Genomic DNA, 21,231 nt, shown 5'->3' with positions numbered 1-21,231 from the left:
GGAATCTGATATTATTCAATATCCTCAAGAACCAAAACTATGCGTAGCCTCATGTCTATCAACCTATCTTTCCCAGACAGCACAATTAAGGGACAAACTCACCCAACTCTTTATTACATGTAGAAAACCTTATCGCCCCGCTAGACCCTCAACTATTAGAGGATGGATAGTAGCTTCTATGAAAGAAGAGGGGATCGATACTGACCATTTTAAAAGCCATTCCCTACGGGGGGCAGCTGCAACAAGAGCGGCTGCTAAAGGCATCCCTTTGCAGTCAATCATGCTAGCTGCAAGATGGTCCTCCGCTCGCACTTTTGCAAAAAAATATTGAAGGACAACCGATTCACAAAAAAATCTAGTTCCTCAGAGCAACCACCAGGTATGTGGTAGTCTGCCCACCTGCTGTTGCTAGGTGGCAAGCCTCCCGAAGAAACAAAACACTAGTTTGCAGGAATCTATGACCTGCAAACTGGATTTGTTCTAGGGAACAGGATTGCCACCTAGCAACAGCTCCCACCCTTCCCACCCTTGGTTTACACCAACGTTGCTAGGGCTGTTGTTTCCTTTAGAGAACTCTATATTAAATATCGATATCCTCCCTCTTGTTGTTCCCTTAGGCGCACCGAGGGACACAAAGAAGTCGCAATCAGCCGCCAATAAAGAACAGAAGTAGACTACTTCCCATCTTGGACGTTTAGGCCCGAAGTTCGGCCGACGCTACCTGTTTCAATTTCTTGTTTTCTGCAATTGATTATAGCGCAAAGGTTTAACTTCGTTACTTCCTTCTTCCTTGTGGAATGTTGTCAGTTGCAGTTGAATAAACCATCCCTGGTTTCAAATCACTACTCGTGGCTCTTCTCTTACAGTGGATAATGCAGGGCTACTTAAACTTTAAGGTTATACTGCCTTTTGCTATGCTTTAGGAACAGGTTTGCCACCAGTGAGCTTCCAAAAAAATCTGACCAGCGGCTGACACAACGTGAACGTGACCGGGGGCGCCACCTGCTGTATGTGTGGGGAGAGGAGGTGAAAATTATTTCACTCTCCTCTCCCTCAGCATTTTTGGAAGGCTTGCTGCCTAACCCACCTGCTGTTGCTAGGTAGCAACCCTGCTCCATAGCACAAATCCAGTTTGCAGGTCATTGATTCCTGCAAACTAGTGTTTGCTATGCACCAGTTTTCAGAAATGCATGATGTGCCTGTATCATCATAACCACCGTCTGCAGTCTGTATCCCCGCCCTCTCTTCAAACTGAAAGTAACTGTCTCGGAAAGTCCCTATTATGCTTCCGTCTACATCTGCCTCTAGCAACGGATTGTGCAAGTAAAAAATAAATAATACATTATGGGGAGATGTATTAAGTCTTGGAGAGAGATAAAGTACCAGATAATCAGCTCCTAACTGTCATTTTTCACAGCCTGTACCATGGCAGTTTGGAGCTGGTGGGCTGGTATATTCTCTCACCACATTAGTACATAGACACTATATAATGTAAAGAACTGTCAAGTTTGAAGATTTTATCCCAAAATAACATTCTAATGTGCATCAAAATATAACAAATACATTAAAAATAAAATAAGTAAAACAGAAAATAAATGAGTAACTCCCATATGATTTGGGGTTGGTGGGGGGTACGGAGCCATTCCCATCTCCTACTGTACCTTGCTGTACCCTTGGATAAACCATACCTCCCAACTGTCCCGATTTTCGCGGGACAGTTCCGTTTTTTGGGGACCGTCCCGCTGTCCCACCCGCGGGCCGCAGTGTCCCGCGGTGGGGAGGGGGGGCAGTTGGGAGGCTCTATTCACCGCTTCCCTGTTTAGCAGAGCAGCGGTGAATAGACGCTGTGCGCATGCTCACAGCGTCTATTCACTGGAGTCAGAGGGAGAGAGGGCATGCCAGCGGCTCACAGAGCGCTGGGTATGCCCCCTTAGTGATGAAAACGGGGGCGTAGCTCACAATCGTGGCCCTCCCGTGAAGCCACGCCTCCATTATCAGGCCACACCCCTTTTTCGGGAGCGTGCGCGGCTTCGACGCGCGTGTGTCCCTCTTTCCAGATATGAAAAGTTGGGAGGTATGAATAAACCATACTTCTCCACACTCCCGGAACCTCTGTGAGACTCCGGAATTGGGGGGGGGGGGGGGGGGGGGGGAGTCTAAGAAAAGATGGCAACCAATCAGCTGCTCTGTATAATTTTATAGTATGCAAATTATAAATGTTACGTCAATGCTGATTGGTTGCCATGAGCATCCTCTACACTGGCTCACTTCTCCACCCCTTTCACTGCTTACTACATGTCCCCTTTTTCTGGTTTGCTAAATAACCCCCAGAGTGCAGGTGGGCCAATAATGGCCAAAATGTATTAAGCCTTGAAAAGTGATAAAGTGGAGTGTGATAAAGAGTGATTAAGTACAAGCCAATCAGCTCCCTAGCTGCCATGTTACAGGGTGTGTTTGAAAAATGACAGTTAGGAGCTGATTGGCTGTTACTTTATCACTCTTTATCTGTCTCCACTTTATCACTTAAGGCTCCGCTTAATACATCTGGGCCAATGCTTGTGATATGATAGCTTGTACACAGCGTTGCTGAGCTCAGTGTATGTATATGTGACAATCATGTGAATAGTAAGAAGATGAAAGTGAAAGCAGAGTGGGTGTTAGAGTAACAGGAGGCAGAGGGGAGAAGGACGATTACATGAGACTGGGTCACAGACAGCGCAGGGTGTGAGTGGGCACAGGTGTGGGTAGAAAGGTGAGGGCAATTAGGGGGCTATATAGAAAAAGGAAAAGACGAAAGTGCTGGGAACGCTGAAGACGAAGAGACAACACAAAACAATACAACTATTTCTTAAGAATCGACTTCAGTTAGGAAACCAAGTCCAGGCCTAATGCTGCCAAGAATCTCTAAATTTCAGCCCCCACAAAGAGGGTTCAACTTTGAGAACTGCCTCAGGTAAGTGACACCACAGATTGCGTATTAATACTGAGACTGTATGACAAGCACCCCCTCTTCCCCAGCTGGCGTTACACTTTGCTGTGAGTGCAGTGAGAATGAGGCACGGCTGGGGTGGGGGGTATCTGTCTGCTACATGGGTCAGACCCTGCCTAGGGCACACAGCACTTTGATATGAAAAAGCAGGGATACCCGGGTGATCTGACGGTTGCCGAGGCCAAAAAATCCACCCACACTTCCTTCCACGTGTCATATAATGTTAATCAGGCGGTGTACTGTAGGTACCAGTCATCATGTGCTAATTATGGCTAATATGGGGTATATATTATGGGAACATCATTATTATGATCACTGGAAAACAGGGACACAGGGGCACCCTAGTCACATCTGATCGCTATACTAATCAAACCAAGGACGTGCGGTGAGCTAAATGGTAAAAGGCTCAGGAGGCACTGGTTAGTACCAGAGCCAGATTTACACGCAATATATGAGTCAAAGGGTACATCTGGACATTATACACAGGTTCAGCATTATATATATCTGGACATTATACACAGGTGCAGCAGTATATATCTGGACATTATACACAGGTGCAGCAGTATGAACTGGAAAATTGGTGAGTTTTGATCAGAGATGTGCGGAAAAGATAGGAGTGGGGGAGGCACTGCCTCACCTGCCATAGACTTTTTACTCCAGAGTTTTGGCTATAAAAATTATTAGAATAATACAGAGAAGATATTTCAAACATATTCTTTGTATTTTTCATATACTTTATACAGTCAAAACTCTGGTACAAACGTAAGTATGACAGGAAAGGCTCTGCCTCACCTGCCTCACCCCACCGCACGTCACTGAATCACTGAATCAAACCTGTGTTGCTTATTCATTCCAAGCTATCATTACAGACTGCACTGTATGGTCCTAAAGAGAGCCGGGCATAGGCAAACTAGGCAATTGCCTAGGGCATTTGATATGCCTAGGGGCATCAGCAGCTTCTGCTGATTAAAATGATATGCGGCATGCCTATATTCTGTGTGTAGCATTTCATATGCAGATACAGCCACAGTCTCACACAGTATATAGGCATGCTGCATATCATTTTAATCAGCAGAAGCTGCTTGTGCATCCTAGCCACATAGCAATGCAAATACGATGCATTTTCATAAAAAAAAATGTGCCCATCGTTAGCATTGAGGCAAGATTTAGGAGGACACATCTGTATCCAAGCAGAGGCAGAGGTCACAGTGTTAGTGGCAGTGTGAGTGCTATGTGCATGTGAGTGGGTTGGTTGTGCAGTAGTGTTCGGAATATGTGTAAGGAGTATTATGTGTGTCATGTAAAAATGCATTAATTATGTGCAACATATGTGTAAGGGGCACTATGTGTGTCATTATGTGTATAAGGGCATTAATAATGTGCAGCATATGTGTAAGGGACATTATGTGTAAAAGGGCATTAATAAAGGTTGTCATAATGTGTAAGATGCATTATGTTTATAAGGACATTAATAATGTATCTCATATGTGTAAGCGGCATTACTGTGTGGCATTATGTGTATAAGGTGCTCTACTATGTGGCATTGCGTATAGAAAGGGCACTACTGTGTCGTCTAATGTGAATAAAGAGCAAGAGGGTGTGGTGTAATGTGAATAAGGAGCAATTCAGTGTGATGTAATGTGAATAAGGGGCTCTACTGTGAGCAGTAACGTTTATAAGGTAAAGTGATGCTACTGTGGGATGTAATATGAATTATGGACACTACCGCATGATCAAATGTGAATAAAGTTGCAGTACTGTGTGGCGTAATTGGAATTGGGGGTACTGTTGTGTGGCCATGCCCCTTGCCAGCAAAAACACACCCCTTTTTGGGCTGTGCGCCAAATGTGCAAACTGTTCCTATTTAAAATAATAAGAATTTACTTACCGATAATTCTATTTCTCGGAGTCCGTAGTGGATGCTGGGGTTCCTGAAAGGACCATGGGGGAATAGCGGCTCCGCAGGAGACAGGGCACAAAAAGTAAAGCTTTAGGATCAGGTGGTGTGCACTGGCTCCTCCCCCTATGACCCTCCTCCAAGCCTCAGTTAGGTACTGTGCCCGGACGAGCGTACACAATAAGGAAGGATTTATGAATCCCGGGTAAGACTCATACCAGCCACACCAATCACACTGTACAACCTGTGATCTGAACCCAGTTAACAGTATGATAACAGCGGAGCCTCTGAAAAGATGGCTCACAACAATAATAACCCGATTTTTGTAACTATGTACAAGTAATGCAGATAATCCGCACTTGGGATGGGCGCCCAGCATCCACTACGGACTCCGAGAAATAGAATTATCGGTAAGTAAATTCTTATTTTCTCTATCGTCCTAGTGGATGCTGGGGTTCCTGAAAGGACCATGGGGATTATACCAAAGCTCCCAAACGGGCGGGAGAGTGCGGATGACTCTGCAGCACCGAATGAGAGAACTCCAGGTCCTCCTTAGCCAGGGTATCAAATTTGTAGGATTTTACAAACGTGTTTGCCCCTGACTAAATAGCCGCTCGGCAAAGTTGTAAAGCCGAGACCCCTCGGGCAGCCGCCCAAGATGAGCCCACCTTCCTTGTGGAATGGGCATTTACATATTTTGGCTGTGGCAGGCCTGCCACAGAATGTGCAAGCTGAATTGTATTACACATCCAACTAGCAAAAGTCTGCTTAAAAGCAAGAGCACCCAGTTTGTTGGGTGCATACAGGATAACAGCAAGTCAGTTTTCCTGACTCCAGCCGTCCTGGAACCTATATTTTCAGGGCCCTGACCTCATCTAGCAACTTGGAGTCCTCCAAGTCCCTAGTAGGCGCAAGACACCACAATAAGCTGGTTCAGGTGAAACACTGACACCACCTTAGGGAGAGAACTGGGGACGAGTCCGCAGCTCTGCCCTGTCCGAATGGACAAACAGATATGGGCTTTTTTGAGAAAAAAACCACCAATTTGACACTCGCCTGGTCCAGGCCAGGTCCAAGAGCATGTTCACTTTTCATGTGAGATGCTTCAAATCCACAGATTTGACTGGTTTTAAACCAATGTGTTTTGAGGAATCCCAGAACTACGTTGAGATCCCACAGTGCCACTGGAGGCACAAAAGGGGGTTGTATATGCAATACTCCCTTGACAAACTTCTGGACTTCAGGAACTGAAGCCAATTCTTTCTGGAAGAAAAATCGACAGGGCCGAAATTTGAACCTTAATGGACCCCAATTTGAGGCCCATAGACACTCCTGTTTGCAAGAAATGCAGGAATCGACCGAGTTGAAATTTCTTCGTGGGGCCTTCCTGGCCTCACACCACGCAACATATTTTCGCCACATGTGGTGATAATGTTGTGCGGTCACCTCCTTTCTGGCTTTGACCAGGGTAGGAATGACCTCTTCCTGAATGCCTTTTCCCTTAGGATCCGGCGTTCCACCGCCATGCCGTCAAACGCAGCTGCGGTAAGTCTTGGAACAGACATGGTACTTGCTGAAACAAGTCCCTTCTTAGCGGCAGAGGCCATAAGTCCTCTGTGAGCATCTCTTGAAGTTCCGGGTACCAAGTCCTTCTTGGCCAATCCGGAGCCATGAGTATAGTTCTTACTCCTCTACGTCTTATAATTCTCAGTACCGTAGGTATGAAAAGCAGAGGATGGAACACATACACCGACTGGTACACCCACGGTGTTACCAGAACGTCCACAGCTATTGCCTGAGGGTCTCTTAACCTGGCGCAATACCTGTCCCGTTTTTTGTTCAGACGGGACGCCATCATGTCCACCTTTGGTAATTCCCAACGGTTTACAATTATGTGGAAAACTTCCCCATGAAGTTCCCACTCTGCCGGGTGGAGGTCGTGCCTACTGAGGAAGTCTGCTTCCCAGTTTCCATTCCCGGAATGAAACACTGCTGACAGTGTTATCACATGATTTTCCGCCCAGCGAAAAGTCCTTGCAGTTTTTGCCACTGCCCTCCTGCTTCTTGTGCCGCCCTGTCTATTTACGTGGGCGACTGCCGTGATGTTTTATCCCACTGGATCAATACCGGCTGACCTTGAAGCAGAGGTCTTGCTAAGCTTAGAGCATTATAAATTTACCCTTAGCTATATTTATGTGGAGAAAAATCTCCAGACTTGATCACACTCCCTGGAAATTTTTTCCTTGTGTGACTGCTCCCCAGCCTCTCGGGCTGGCCTCCGTGGTCACCAACATCCAAAACTGAATGCCGAATCTGCGGCCCTCTAGAAGATGAGCACTCTGTAACCACCACAGGAGAGACACCCTTGTCCTTGGATATAGGGTTATCCGCTGATGCATCTGAAGATGCGATCCGGACCATTTGTCCAGCAGATCCCACTGAAAAGTTCTTGCATGAAATCTGCCGACTGGAATTGCTTCGAAGGAAGTCACCATTTTTTTTACCATGGCCCTTGTGCAATGATGCACTGATTTTAGGAGGTTCCTGACTAGCTCGGATAACTCCCTGGCTTTCTCTTCCGGGAGAAACACCTTTTTCTGGACTGTGTCCAGAATCATCCCTAAGCACAGGAGACTTGTTGTCGGGATCAGCTGCGATTTTGGAATATTTAGAATCCACTCCTGCTGTTGTAACAGTATCCGAGATAGTGCTACTCCGACCTCCAACTGTTCCCTGGACTTTGCCCTTATCAGGAGATCGTCCAAGTAAGGGATAATTAAGACGCCTTTTCTTCGAAGAAGAACCATCATTTCGGCCATTACCTTGGTAAAGACCCGGGGTGCCGTAGACAATCCAAACGGCAGCGTCTGAAACTGATAGTGACAGTTCTGTACCACGAACCTGAGGTACCCTTAGTGATAAGGGCAAATTTTGGACATGGAGGTAAGCATCCCTGATGTCTCGGGACACCAGATAGTCCCCTTCTTCCCGGTTCGTTATCACTGCTCTGAGTGACTCCATCTTGATTTGAACCTTTGTAAGTGTTCAAATTTTTTTAGATTTAGAATAGGTCTCACCTAGCCTTCTGGCTTCAGTACCACAATATAGTGTGGAATAATACCCCCTTTTCTTGTTGTAGGAGGGGTAATTTAATTATCACCTGCTGGGAATACAGCTCGTGAATTTTTTTCCATACTGCCTCCTTGTCGGAGGGAGACCTTGGTAAAGCAGACTTCAGGAGCCTGCGCAGGGGAAACGTCTCGACATTCCAAACTGTACCCCTGGGATACTACTTGTAGGATCCAGGGGTCCTGTACGGTCTCAGCATCATGCTGAGAGCTTGTCAGAAGCGGTGGAACGCTTCTGTTCCTGGGAATGGGCTGCCTGCTGCAGTCTTCTTCCCTTTCCTCTATCCCTGGGCAGATATGACTCTTATAGGGACGAAAGGACTGAAGCTGAAAAGACGGTGTCTTTTTCTGCAGAGATGTGACTTAGGGTAAAAACGGTGGATTTTCCAGCAGTTGCCGTGGCCACCAGGTCCGATGGACCGACCCCAAATAACTCCTCTTCCTTTATACGGCAATACACCTTTGTGCCGTTTGGAATCTGCATCACCTGACCACTGTCGTGTCCATAAACATCTTCTGGCAGATATGGACATCGCACTTACTCTTGATGCCAGAGTGCAAATATCCCTCTGTGCATCTCGCATATATAGAAATACATCCTTTAAATGCTCTATAGTCAATAAAATACTGTCCCTGTCAAGGGTATCAATATTTTTAGTCAGGGAATCCGACCAAGCCACCCCAGCTCTGCACATCCAGGCTGAGGCGATCGCTGGTCGCAGTATAACACCAGTATGTGTGTATATACTTTTTATGATATTTTTCCAGCCTCCTGTCAGCTGGCTCCTTGAGGACGGCCCTATCTATAGACAGTACCGCCACTTGTTCTGATAAGCGTGTGAGCGCCTTATCCACCCTAAGGGGTGTTTCCCAACGCGCCCTAACTTCTGGCGGGAAAGGGTATACCGCCCATATTTTCTATCGGGGGGAACCCACGCATCATCACACACTTCATTTAATTTATCTGATTCAGGAAAAACTACGGTAGTTTTTTCACATCCCACATAATACCCTCTTTCGTGGTACTTGTAGTATCAGAAATATGTAACACCTCCTTCATTGCCCTTAACGTGTGGCCCTAATAAGGAATACGTTTGTTTATTCACCGTCGACACTGGATTCAGTGTCCCTGTCTGTGTCTGTGTCGACCGACTAAAGTAAACGGGCGTTTTAAAAACCCCTGACGGTGTTTTTGAGACGTCTGGACCGGTACTAATTGTTTGTCGGCCGTCTCATGTCGTCAACCGACCTTGGCGCGTGTTGACATTATCACGTAATTCCCTAAATAAGCCATCCATTCCGGTGTCGACTCCCTAGAGAGTGACATCACCATTACAGGCAATTGCTCCGCCTCCTCACCAACATCGTCCTCATACATGTCGACACACACGTACCGACACACAGCACACACACAGGGAATGCTCTGATAGAGGACAGGACCCACTAGCCCTTTGGAGAGACAGAGGGAGAGTTTGCCAGCACACACCAAAAACGCTATAATTATATAGGGACAACCTTATATAAGTGTTTTCCCTTATAGCATCTTTTTTATATATTTCTAACGCCAAATTAGTGCCCCCCCTCTCTGTTTTAACCCTGTTTCTGTAGTGCAGTGCAGGGGAGAGCCTGGGAGCCTTCCCTCCAGCCTTTCTGTGAGGGAAAATGGCGCTGTGTGCTGAGGAGATAGGCCCCGCCCCTTTTTCGGCGGCCTCGTCTCCCGCTCTTAACGGATTCTGGCAGGGGTTAAATATCTCCATATAGCCCCCGGAGGCTATATGTGAGGTATTTTTAGCCAAAAAAGGTTTTCATTTGCCTCCCAGGGCGCCCCCCTCCCAGCGCCCTGCACCCTCAGTGACTGCCGTGTGAAGTGTGCTGAGAGGAAAATGGCGCACAGCTGCAGTGCTGTGCGCTACCTTAAGAAGACTGAGGAGTCTTCTGCCGCCGATTCTGGACCTCTTCTCGTTTCAGCATCTGCAAGGGGGCCGGCGGCGAGGCTCCGGTGACCATCCAGGCTGTACCTGTGATCGTCCCTCTGGAGCTAATGTCCAGTAGCCAAGAAGCCAATCCATCCTGCACGCAGGTGAGTTCACTTCTTCTCCCCTAAGTCCCTCGTTGCAGTGATCCTGTTGCCAGCAGGACTCACTGTAAAATAAAAAACCTAAGCTAAACTTTTCTAAGCAGCTCTTTAGGAGAGCCACCTAGATTGCACCCTTCTCGGCCGGGCACAAAAATCTAACTGAGGCTTGGAGGAGGGTCATAGGGGGAGGAGCCAGTGCACACCACCTGATCCTAAAGCTTTACTTTTTGTGCCCTGTCTCCTGCGGAGCCGCTATTCCCCCATGGTCCTTTCAGGAACCCCAGCATCCACTAGGACGATAGAGAAATAGGGGGTACACCTAAACACCAAAATAAGGACTGCTATGGATGAGGGGTGGTGGTGCTGGGAAAGAGGTACAAGGTCAGAGGTGGAACCAGCAGTGGTGCTAGGGGGCACCAGCCAAAATCTTGCCTAGGGCATCATATTGGTTAGGGCCGGCTCTGGTCCTAAAGCACTGAGGGGCATATTTATCACAATCCGCATCTCAGATGTGGATGGGATGTGATAAATGTGCCCCAATCCGCAATGTGATAATTGAATACACTGCAGAGATGCATCAATTATTGCATGCAGGGAAAGAGCGTGTGAGAAATCCTGCCCCTGTGACTCCGCTTTCTGCTGTTCTCAGGGTATGGGCCCTCATTCCGAGTTGTTCGCTCGGTAATTTCTTCGCATCGCAGCGATTTACCGCTAATTGCGCATGCGCAATGTTCGCACTGCGACTGCGCCAAGTAAATTTGCTATGAAGATTGGTATTTTACTCACAGCATTACGAGGTTTTTTCTTCGTTCTGGTGATCGGAGTGTGATTGACAGGAAGTGGGTGTTTCTGGGCGGAAACTGGCCGTTTTATGGGTGTGTGTGAAAAAACGCTACCGTTTCTGGGAGTGGCTGGAGAAACGGGGGAGTGTCTGGGCGAACGCTGGGTGTGTTTGTGACGTCAAACCAGGAACGAAACTGACTGAACTGATCGCAGCGGCAGAGTAAGTATCGAGCTACTCAGAAACTGCAAATAAATTTCTATTCGCAATTTAGAGAATCTTTCGTTCGCAATTTTGCTAAGCTAAGATTCACTCCCAGTAGGCGGCGGCTTAGCGTGTGCAATGCTGCTAAAAGCAGCTTGCGAGCGAACAACTCGGAATGAGGGCCCTTTTCGTGAGAAATGCAATGGAGCAGCAAAAGAGACATGGGCCCTCATTCCGAGTTGTTCGCTTGCAAGCTGCTTTTAGCAGCATTGCACACGCTTGCAGTTTCTGAGTAGCTCGATACTTACTCTGCCACTGCGATCAGTTCAGTTAGTTTCGTTCCTGGTTTGACGTCACAAACACACACAGCGTTCGCCCAGACACTCCCCCGTTTCTCCAGCCACTCCCGCGTTTTTCCCAGAAACGGTAGCGTTTTTTCACACACACCCATAAAACGGCCAGTTTCCGCCCAGAAACACCCACTTCCTGTCAATCACACTCCGATCACCAGAACGAAGACAAAACCTTGTAATGCCGTGAGTAAAATACCAAACTTCTTAGAAAATTTACTTGGCGCAGTCGCAGTGTGAACATTCGCATGCGCAATTAGCGGTAAATCGCTGCGATGCGAAGAAAATTACAGAGCGAACAACTCGGAATGAGGGCCCTGCATCCTACATGATAATGGTAATGCAGAGACCTCAGGTACATACATCTGCAAACATATGGTCAGCCACACGCTCAGTTCCAGAGCATCTGCCGTAAGAAAATAAACAATATACGCTCCGCAAACAACAGGCATATGCTCAATTCTGCACTAGCCCTAGTATGTCCTCTGTCTGTACTGCACTATAGTTACATATTCATCCTGCGTACTGTATAAACGTATAGTCAGAGTCAGTTATCAATGTTGTGTCTTACAGGGTCCCTGCTGCGCCTGATCTTTCTCCTGGGGTCCCCCCCCCCCCCCCCCCCAGTTCCCTAATACCCTCTTCCCTGTGCCTTCTCTGCTGTACAAACACCCGCTTTCACTCCTGGCACCCCATTCCCTAATACCCTGTGCCCTCTCCAGTGTACCAACACCCCCTGCTCTCACTCCTGGCACCCCGTTCCCTAATACCCTCTTCCCTGTGCCCTCTCCAGTGTACCAACACCTCCTGCTCTCACTCCTGGCACCCCGTTCCCTAATACCCTCTTCCCTGTGCCCTCTCTGCTGTACCAACACCCGCTCTCACTCCTGGCACCCCATTCCCTAATACCCTGTGCCCTCTCCAGTGTACCAACACCTCCTGCTCTCACTCCTGGCACCCCGTTCCCTAATACCCTCTCCCCTGTGCCCTCTCCAGTGTACCAACACCTCCTGCTCTCACTCCTGGCACCCCGTTCCCTAATACCCTCTCCCCTGTGCCCCCTCCAGTGTACCAGCACCTCCTGCTCTCACTCCTGGCACCCCGTTCCCTAATCCCTTTCCCCTGTGCCCCCTCCAGTGTACCAACACCCGCTCTCCCTCCTGGCACCCCGTTCCCTAATACCATGTGCCCTCTCCAGTGTACCAATTCCTCCTGCTCTCACTCCTTGCACCCCGTTCACTAATACCCTCTCCCCTGTGCCCTCTCCAGTGTACCAACGCCTCCTGCTCTCACTCCTGGCACCCCGTTCCCTAATACCTTCCCTTGTGCCCTCTCCAGTGTACCAACACCTCCTGCTCTCACTCCTGGCACCCCGTTCCCTAATACCCTCTCCCTTGTTCCCTATTCAGTGTACCAACACCTCCTGCTCTCACTCCTGGCACCCCATTCCCCAATACCCTCTCCCCTGTGCCCTCTCCAGTGTACCAACACCTCCTGCTCTCACTCCTGGCACCCCGTTCCCTAATACCCTCTTCCCTGTGCCCTCTCCAGTGTACCAACACCTCCTGCTCTCACTCCTGGCACCCCGTTCACTAATACTCTCTCCCCTGTGCCCTCTCCAGTGTACCAACACCTCCTGCTCTCACTCCTGGCACCCCGTTCCCTAATACCCTCTCCCCTGTGCCCTCTCCAGTGTACCAACACCTCCTGCTCTCACTCCTGGCACCCCGTTCCCTAATACCCTCTCCCTTGTGCCCTCTCCAGTGTACCAACACCTCCTGCTCTCACTCCTGGCACCCCGTTCCCTAATACCCTCTCCCTTGTGCCCTCTCCAGTGTACCAACACCTCCTGCTCTCACTCCTGGCACCCCATTCCCCAATACCCTCTCCCTTGTTCCCTATTCAGTGTACCAACACCTCCTGCTCTCACTCTTGGCACCCCGTTCCCTAATACCCTCTCCCCTGTGTCCTCTCCAGTGCACCAACACCTCCTGCTCTCACTCCTGGCAACCCGTTCCCTAATACCCTCTCCCCTATCCAGAGCCGGCCCTAGGCATAGGCAAACTAGGCAAATGCCTAGGGCATTTGGTATGCCTAGGGGCACAAGCAGCTTCTGCTGATTAAAATGATATGCGGCAAGCCTACTGTATATTCTGTGTGGGACTGCGGCTGTATCTGCATACGAAATGCTACGTTACAGTGTATTCCTGGAAATCACTGTAACGTAGCATTTCTTATGCAAAGGTGTAAGGGGCATTATGTGTGTCATGTGTATAAGGGCCATTAATAATGTGCCATATGTGTAAGGGACATTATGTGTATAAGGGCATTAATAAAGGTTGGCATACTGTGTAAGGTGCATTATGTTTATAAGGACATTAATAATGTGTGTCATATGTGTATAAGGGCATTACTATGTGGCATTATGTGTATAAGGTGCTCTACTGTGTGGCGTAACGTATAGAAAGGGCACTGTCAGGAATCGGCGGTCAGCTGCGTCTCACTTACCAGCGCGCTGGTGTGCGGGCCTCCGGAGGTCATGGCCCCAGTCGCGGCTGCATGGATGCGCTGACCGCGAGCGTCATCTCCCGTGTCGCTGAGCACCCCTGAGTCTGGTCCTGTGTGTGTATTCCGCTGTGTGCTGGCATCCGGCCTATATGGACGCTGCCATGACACCTGCACTCAGCTGATCCCGGCATCCAATCCAGCGCTGTGCTTCCAGCCAGAGTTCAGTGGCCAATCACTGCAGAGCAAGGGGTATAAGTTCCAGTCCGTGGCTCACTCACATGGCCTCGGACAACGAGTCACATACCGTGTGCCTAGTTCTCCTGGTTCCTGTGTTCCTGTTTCCAGCGTTCCCCCGTGATTATCTTCATTGTTCCAGTTATCATTTCTACAGCTCTCCTGTTACTCCGGACTCCAGCTACATCCAGCCACAAACCCATCAGCTGTAAGAGACTCTCCTCAGGTGTTCATTTCATTTCCTTACCTGTGCACTTCATTATCAGCATACCATCTGTGCTTCTCAGCAATCATACCAACTATTTGCTTAGAGACTATCTCCTGCTTAAGCCTAGTGTAGCTATATGGACTTGTGCTATATAGAGACTGTGTGTTTCTCAGATATACCGGAGTTCTGCTTTCCCAACAGTTATCAGTTTATTTCATTTTGTGTTATTCAGAGACTGTGTGCTTTCAAGTACCATTGGAGTTTGTTTACATCACCTGCATTCAGTATCAAGTTGTTTTACATTTTACTGCAAGAGACTTTCAGTTATTTGGATTCAGTTACCTATCATTGTTTTATACATTACCAGTTTTCAGTTTATTCAGTGTCATATCATCTGCTCTGTGCTAATAAACATCAGCGCATATGCGCAGGACTTTTATATTGCCTCCACGTTTTGTACATCGCACCAACACTGACCCACTAGCGCCCCCGCCGGGGACAGACAAAACCCGAGACCTGACAGGCACTACTGTGTGGTCTAATTTGAATAAAGAGCAATATGGTGTGGTGTAATGTGAATAAGGAGCAACTTAGTGTGATGTAATGTGAGTAAGGGGCACTACTGTGAGGAGTAACGTTTATAAGGTAAAGTGGTACTACTGTGTGATGTAATGTGAATAAGGGACAAAATCGCATGATAAAATGTGAATAAAGTTGCACTACTGTGTGGCGTATGTTGAATTGGGGGTACTATTATGTGGCCATGACCCATCCCAGCAAGAATACGCCCCTTTTTGGGCTGTGCGCTGAATGTGCGCACTGTTCCTATTTAAAATATAGACGTTAGGATCACCAAAATGAGGACAGCTATTGGGGAGGGGTGATGGTGCTGGGAAAGGGGTGCAGGGTCAGAGGCGGAACTAGGAGCGGTTCTAGGGGGCACCAGCCAAAATCTTGCCAAGGGCATCATATTGGTTAGGGCCGGCTCTGCCCCTGTGCCCTCTCCAGTGTACCAACACCGCCTGCTCTTACTCCTGGCACCCCAGTTCCCTAATACTGTAGGAACATTGTTTAAGCACACCATTTCGTTTTACACGTCTTCATTGCTGTGGTGAAGGGTTAGCTCTCCCAGATGAGCCATTTTCTATTTGAATATCCGTCACTGTAAAAGTTACATTTTAACCTTTGATACTCACGCACATTACAAAGGAAAGCAAAGCTGGATCTACAAATTTTAATTGTTTTTGCATTACCCTCAATTAAAGCAGTTTATGCAGCTACAGCGTTGCTTGCTGAGTATAACTATAATCTGCTTTCCCCTAGGATGAGTGCGCCCAGGACTCTTAGTTTCTGACCTATTCTATTCCTTTTCTATTACACTCAAAATTTAACTTTCCTTTTATGTTTTATGGCCTAATTCATCATGGATCACTAAATTGCAAAAACAAATAGTCCGATTATCGCCAGACAGCACATTTGCTGCAAACGCATTGTGCGCGTGCGAAGGCCGAATTTGCGATTGCCGTGCGTTTGCAGGCTCAGTGAGGTGCGACCTCAATTTGATTGACAGGAAGTGACCATTTGTGGGAGGAAACATGGCATTTGTGGGGAGTGGTTGGGAAAACGTACACGGATCTTGGCCAGTTTTTTCGGGCGTGTATCCGACGTCAGCTGTGATCGCTTGCAATAAAAAAAAAGGCGCCAGTGCGAGAGCTTCCGCATTGTTCTGAGTAGGCATGGGTCAACCGCAACTGTCGATGGTACTTGGTTTCTGTGTATGGATGTCAATTCAGCAAATGTATACGCAGAGTTGCGATCGCATCGATGGCCGTCTTTTCACATGCGATTTTCAGCAGTAGCAGATTTAAGGCGATTGCAATTTCTGCCTTAATAGCGATCTATGCTGAATTAGGCCGTATGTACCAGGGAGCAACATGCTACAGGACCTAACATGACCTATTTTGACTGTTAGAACCTAAAAAGACCTATTTGTGTTACTCAAGTTGAAACTATGAGGGTCATTCCGGTCCGTTCACACGCAGCGTTTTTTCGCTGCAGTGCAAACAGGTCGGGACTGCGGTTGCGCGGCACCGGCAATGCGTCGTTGCTCGTCGCCGGGCAGCAATGCCGCCAGCACAGAAAGTGATCGCAGTGGCGATCACATTAAGACCGACAGGCGGGAGGCGTTCCGGGGCGGCAACTGACCGTTTTCAAGGCGTGGTGAGGCGAACAGAGGCGGATCCAGGCGTTTGGAGGGCGGATGTCTGACGTCAATCCCGGGACCTTCGTCGCTGGATCCGTCGCACAGGGTAAGTAACTCTTACCCTGGACTTGTTTTGCAGGAAACTTTTTTAGCATAGCAGGACTGCTAAATTACACTCCCCCCATAGGTGGTGTCAAGTTGATCGCACAAACAGCTAAAAGTTGCTACGTGCGATCAACTCGGAATGAGGGCCTATATACATATTAATGTCATCTTATAATGGCATTAGTCACAGAAGTACACGAGAAAAAAAGCTTATCAATTTAATAATATTTTTTTCTCTCTCTCTCTATAATATATACACACACAGTATATTTAACTTTTTTTTTTTAACAAATTATATTAATTGGAAACAGTGGGCCTAATTCAGTCCTGATCACAACAGCAAATTTGTTAGCTACTGGGCAAAACCATGTGCAGTGCAGGTGGGGCAGATATAACATGTGCAGAGACAGTTAGATTTGGGTGGGGTGTGTTCAAACTGAAATCTTAATTGTATTGTAAAAATAACAATATTACCCACCCAAATCTAAAGGTGTGTACACACGGTGAGATCCCTGCTATGCCCGATGTTGACTATGCGATTTCCCTTGAACTCCCCCAGAGCCCAGATAGCACAGATATTGACTATCTGTGCTTGAGATTTTGTCTATGTCGGCTGTCTAAACTGAGCGATCGGGGTAGAAGGGCCCTAGTCAGGGAGGTGACCAAGAACCCGATGGTCACTCTGTCAGAGCTACAGCATTCCTCTGTGGAGAGAGGAGAACCTTCCAGAATGACAACCATCTCTGCAGCAATCCACCAATCAGGCCTGTCTGGTAGAGTGGCCAGACGGAAGCCACTCGTTAGTAAAAAGCACATGGCAGCCCGCCTGGAGTTTGCCAAAATGCACCTGAAGGACTCTCAGACCATGAGAAACAAAATACTCGGTCTGATGAGACAGATATTGAACTCTTTGGTGTGAATACCAGGCATCATGTTTGGAGGAAACCAGGCACCGCTCATCACCAGGCCAATACCATCCCTACAGTGAAGCATGGTGGTGGCAGCATCATGCTGTGGGGATGTTTTTCAGCAGCAGGAACTGGGAGACTAGTCAGGATAGAGGGAAAGATGAATGCAGCAATGTACAGAGATATCCTGGATGAAAACCTACTCCAGAGCGCTCTTGACCTCAGACTGGGGCGACGGTTCATCTTTCAGCAGGACAACAACCCTAAGCACACAGCCAAAATATCAAAGGACTGGCTTCAGGACAAGTCTGTGAATGTCCTTGAGTGGCTCAGCCAGAACCCACACTTGAATCCGATTGAACATCTCTGGAGAGATCTGAAAATGGCTGTGCACCGACGCTTCCCATCCAACCTGATGGAGCTTGAGAGGTGTTACAAAGAGGAATGGGCGAAACTGCCCAAAGATAGATGTGCCAAGCTTGTGGCATCATATTCAAAAAGACTTGAGGCTGTAACTGCTGCCAAAGGTGCATCAACAAAGTATTGAGCAAAGGCTATGAATACCTATGTACATGTGATTTCTTAGTTTTTTATTTTGAATAAATTTGCAAAAAAAATTCACGTTGTCATTATGGGGTATTGGCCCTCATTCCGAGTTGATCGCTAGCTGCTGTTGTTCGCAGCGCAGCGATCAGGCAAAAAAGCGGCACTTCTGCGCATGCGTATGGTGCGCACTGCGCACGCGCGACGTACTTTCACAAAAGCCGATGCAGTTTCACACAAGGTCTAGCGACGCTTTTCAGTCGCACTGTTGACTGCTGAGTGATTGACAGGAATGGGGCGTTTCTGGGAGGTAACTGACCATTTTCCGGGAGTGTGCTGGAAAACGCAGGCGTGTCAGATACAAACGCAGGCGTGCCTCGGGAAACGGGGGAGTGACTGGCCAAACGCAGGGCGTGTTTGTGACGTCAAAACAGGAACTAAATAGTCTGAAGTGATCGCAAGGTAGGAGTAGGTCTGCAGCTACTCAGAAACTGCTTGAAATTTTTTTTACCCCGTTCTGCAATCCTTTCGTTCGCACATCTGCTAAGCCAAGATCCACTCCCAGAGGGCGGCGGCCTAGCATTTGCACTGCTGCTAAAAGCAGCTAGCGAGCGATCAACTCGGAATGAGGGCCATTGTGTGTAGAATTTTGAGGTAAAAAATGAATTTATTCCAGTTTGGAATAAGGCTGTAACATAACAAAATGTGAAAAAAAGTGAAGCGCTGTGAATACTTTCCTGATGCACTGTATATATATATATTGTATGTATGTGTGTATATATATATATATATATTTGGATCGAGGGCAAAAGTTGTCTGTTGTTTTAGCATTGTACTGTTTTCCATAGACAAGCATACATGCTTCAAGACAGTGGCCAGAAGTGGACTTTTTTTTTTTAAATGATGCCAGTTATAGTTGCAAGGTATACCCCTTTTCCACTGAAATTCCTTTTCAACCCAGGTCAGACCCTGGACAGAGTCCGTTTACACTGCCGCCTCGACCTTGGGGGTTATTCCTGGGTCGGTCCCTTTCACACTGGTTCTAATTCGTTGTCCAGTTTTGGTTTTGAATTTCAGCCGTCACTGGTTTTGGGTTTGATTTTTATTTTTTTTAAATTGTAAAAAAAAAAAAAAAAAGCTAAAATCACATTGTTTGGACTTTTGTTGTTCCTAGAATATTATTAACCTCAATAACAGTCACAGCTCATAATATTATTCTCACCGATATTTTCCAAAGGCTGCAGCGATCTGGCTGGTTACTATGGATACACTGACTGGCAGCTTGTGGCTGGGCACAGTGACTGACAGCTCCTGGATTGACACAGCAGAGCACAGTGCAGCTCCCAGCAGCGTGCTTGAAGTGCAAATTACCGCCTTATATAGAATCCAAAAACCGTGAGAATCCGACACCAGGAGAATGCCATTTTGCCTCGATCTGATATAAAAATAGTCCCATTGTCATATCTGCATATGATGACCAGCCACCAGCTGGCATCACCACCATCAGCCAGAAATCCTAAGCATTAAAATTGTATTTTCAATTTTCCTTCACAAAATGTTGCATTTTTATACTTTTACATTTTATGGGAGACATTGGGGCTGACAGTGTAGAGCAACTTGGCCCCCACACAGGTCACGTATTCCAGGTCACCCGGCAGGTGCACTGTGTATCACCACCTGTCACAATTTAAAATTCCACAGGTGACCTGGAAACATGAACTGTGTGGGGTCATGAGGACTGAGTTTATGAAGCACTGGTTCAGGCGGTGTACACGCCCACAAGGCACTAGCCATACCCATATCGTGCTGGCCACACCCACATGGCACTCACATCATTTTCAGCCCTAAGCCCTTGTGGCCCTTAATCCGTCCCTGGGTAAAATAATGAAATTAATACAATGATCTCATGGATAATATAGGTCAGGTGTGGCAGAGTTTCATCCCATAAACTGTATGTTTATTTAAACCTTGTATGTATGTGTTTACCGCAATGTGTGCACGTCTACTGTCATTCGCAGAAATAACACGCTAGAAGCGCAGGCTTCAACCAATGCTCTAAAACCCCCCAAAGCACGCAAGACTGGTACCACCATTGCCGGGATCATATATCAGGTATGGCAGAGGACTGGAGGAGGGGGGCACTGTCACGGGACTGGACTTTTGCGTTGCAGCACTGACTAATCTACGGTTGCATTTACAGGATGGTGTAATTCTTGGAGCGGACAGGAGAGCCACAGATGACATGGTTGTGGCGGATAAAAACTGCGCCAAGATTCATTACATCACAGACAATATATAGTAAGAGACAAGACTTTCCAGTTTATTATTCTGAATTATGCATTAAGCTGGCTCTACTGTTATTTACAACTGTCATGCTCCCAAGGATGAATACAAATATGTTACAATCCAAATAACGTAGGAACACAGTGGTAATGCAGCGGTATCAAACACAGGGTAATGGCAGGTATCACACCTCAGGAGTACTGCATGTTGTGCGATGGTACAGTATTGTGACACAGTAAAGACGGATGCAGTCTGCACATGTGCACTAGCACATCAGGTTGGAGGTTGCACCCCCCTGCAGACTCTGGGTCCTAGTGCCTGGAGTATATGCAGCATTGAAGACAGCGCATAGTGCTGATATCCCAACAGATTTATGGTACACATGTGTGTATTTCACCACAATACTCCTAACAATGCTGGACTTCTGTAGTTGGCTACGCCCAGGTTTTGCATTTATTGAGTTTGTGTAGAAATGTGCTCATATGATTATGATTCAGATAAATTATTTTTACACCATATAGGGAGTCATATCCAGGCACCGGGCCACCAGCTGTCCAGCCTTGGTTTACACCATATAGGAGGCCACATCCAGGTATCAGGCCACCAGTTGTACAGCCTTGGTGTACACCATATAGGAGGCCACATCCAGGTATCAGGCCACCAGTTGTACAGCCTTGGTTTACACCATATAGGAAGTCACATCCAAGCACCGGGCTCCCAGCTGTACAGCCTTGGTTTACACCATATAGGAGGCCACATCCAGGTATCAGGCCACCAGTTGTACAGCCTTGGTTTACACCATATAGGAGGCCA

The 21,231-nt window shown here is 47.5% G+C and overlaps 1 protein-coding gene across 1 annotated transcript in view; it reads left to right on the top strand.

The window, feature by feature from the left end:
• The first annotated feature begins 2,579 nt into the window (after window positions 1–2,579).
• LOC134949535 (proteasome subunit beta type-7-like) overlaps window positions 2,580–21,231 on the top strand; it is a 31,775-nt gene continuing 13,123 nt past the window's right edge. Inside the window, exons 1-3 of the mRNA XM_063938160.1 lie at window positions 2,580–2,953; window positions 20,154–20,247; window positions 20,336–20,433. Coding sequence (XP_063794230.1) covers window positions 2,889–2,953; window positions 20,154–20,247; window positions 20,336–20,433 — 257 coding nt within the window. The 5' untranslated portion in view covers window positions 2,580–2,888. The remainder of the gene's footprint in view (window positions 2,954–20,153; window positions 20,248–20,335; window positions 20,434–21,231) is intronic.

This window comes from Pseudophryne corroboree, chromosome 8, assembly GCF_028390025.1.
Source record: "Pseudophryne corroboree isolate aPseCor3 chromosome 8, aPseCor3.hap2, whole genome shotgun sequence".
NCBI classification, from domain to species: Eukaryota; Metazoa; Chordata; class Amphibia; order Anura; family Myobatrachidae; genus Pseudophryne; species Pseudophryne corroboree.
Note: the sequence above shows the minus strand (reverse complement) of the source record. Positions and strands in the feature narration are given on the sequence as shown.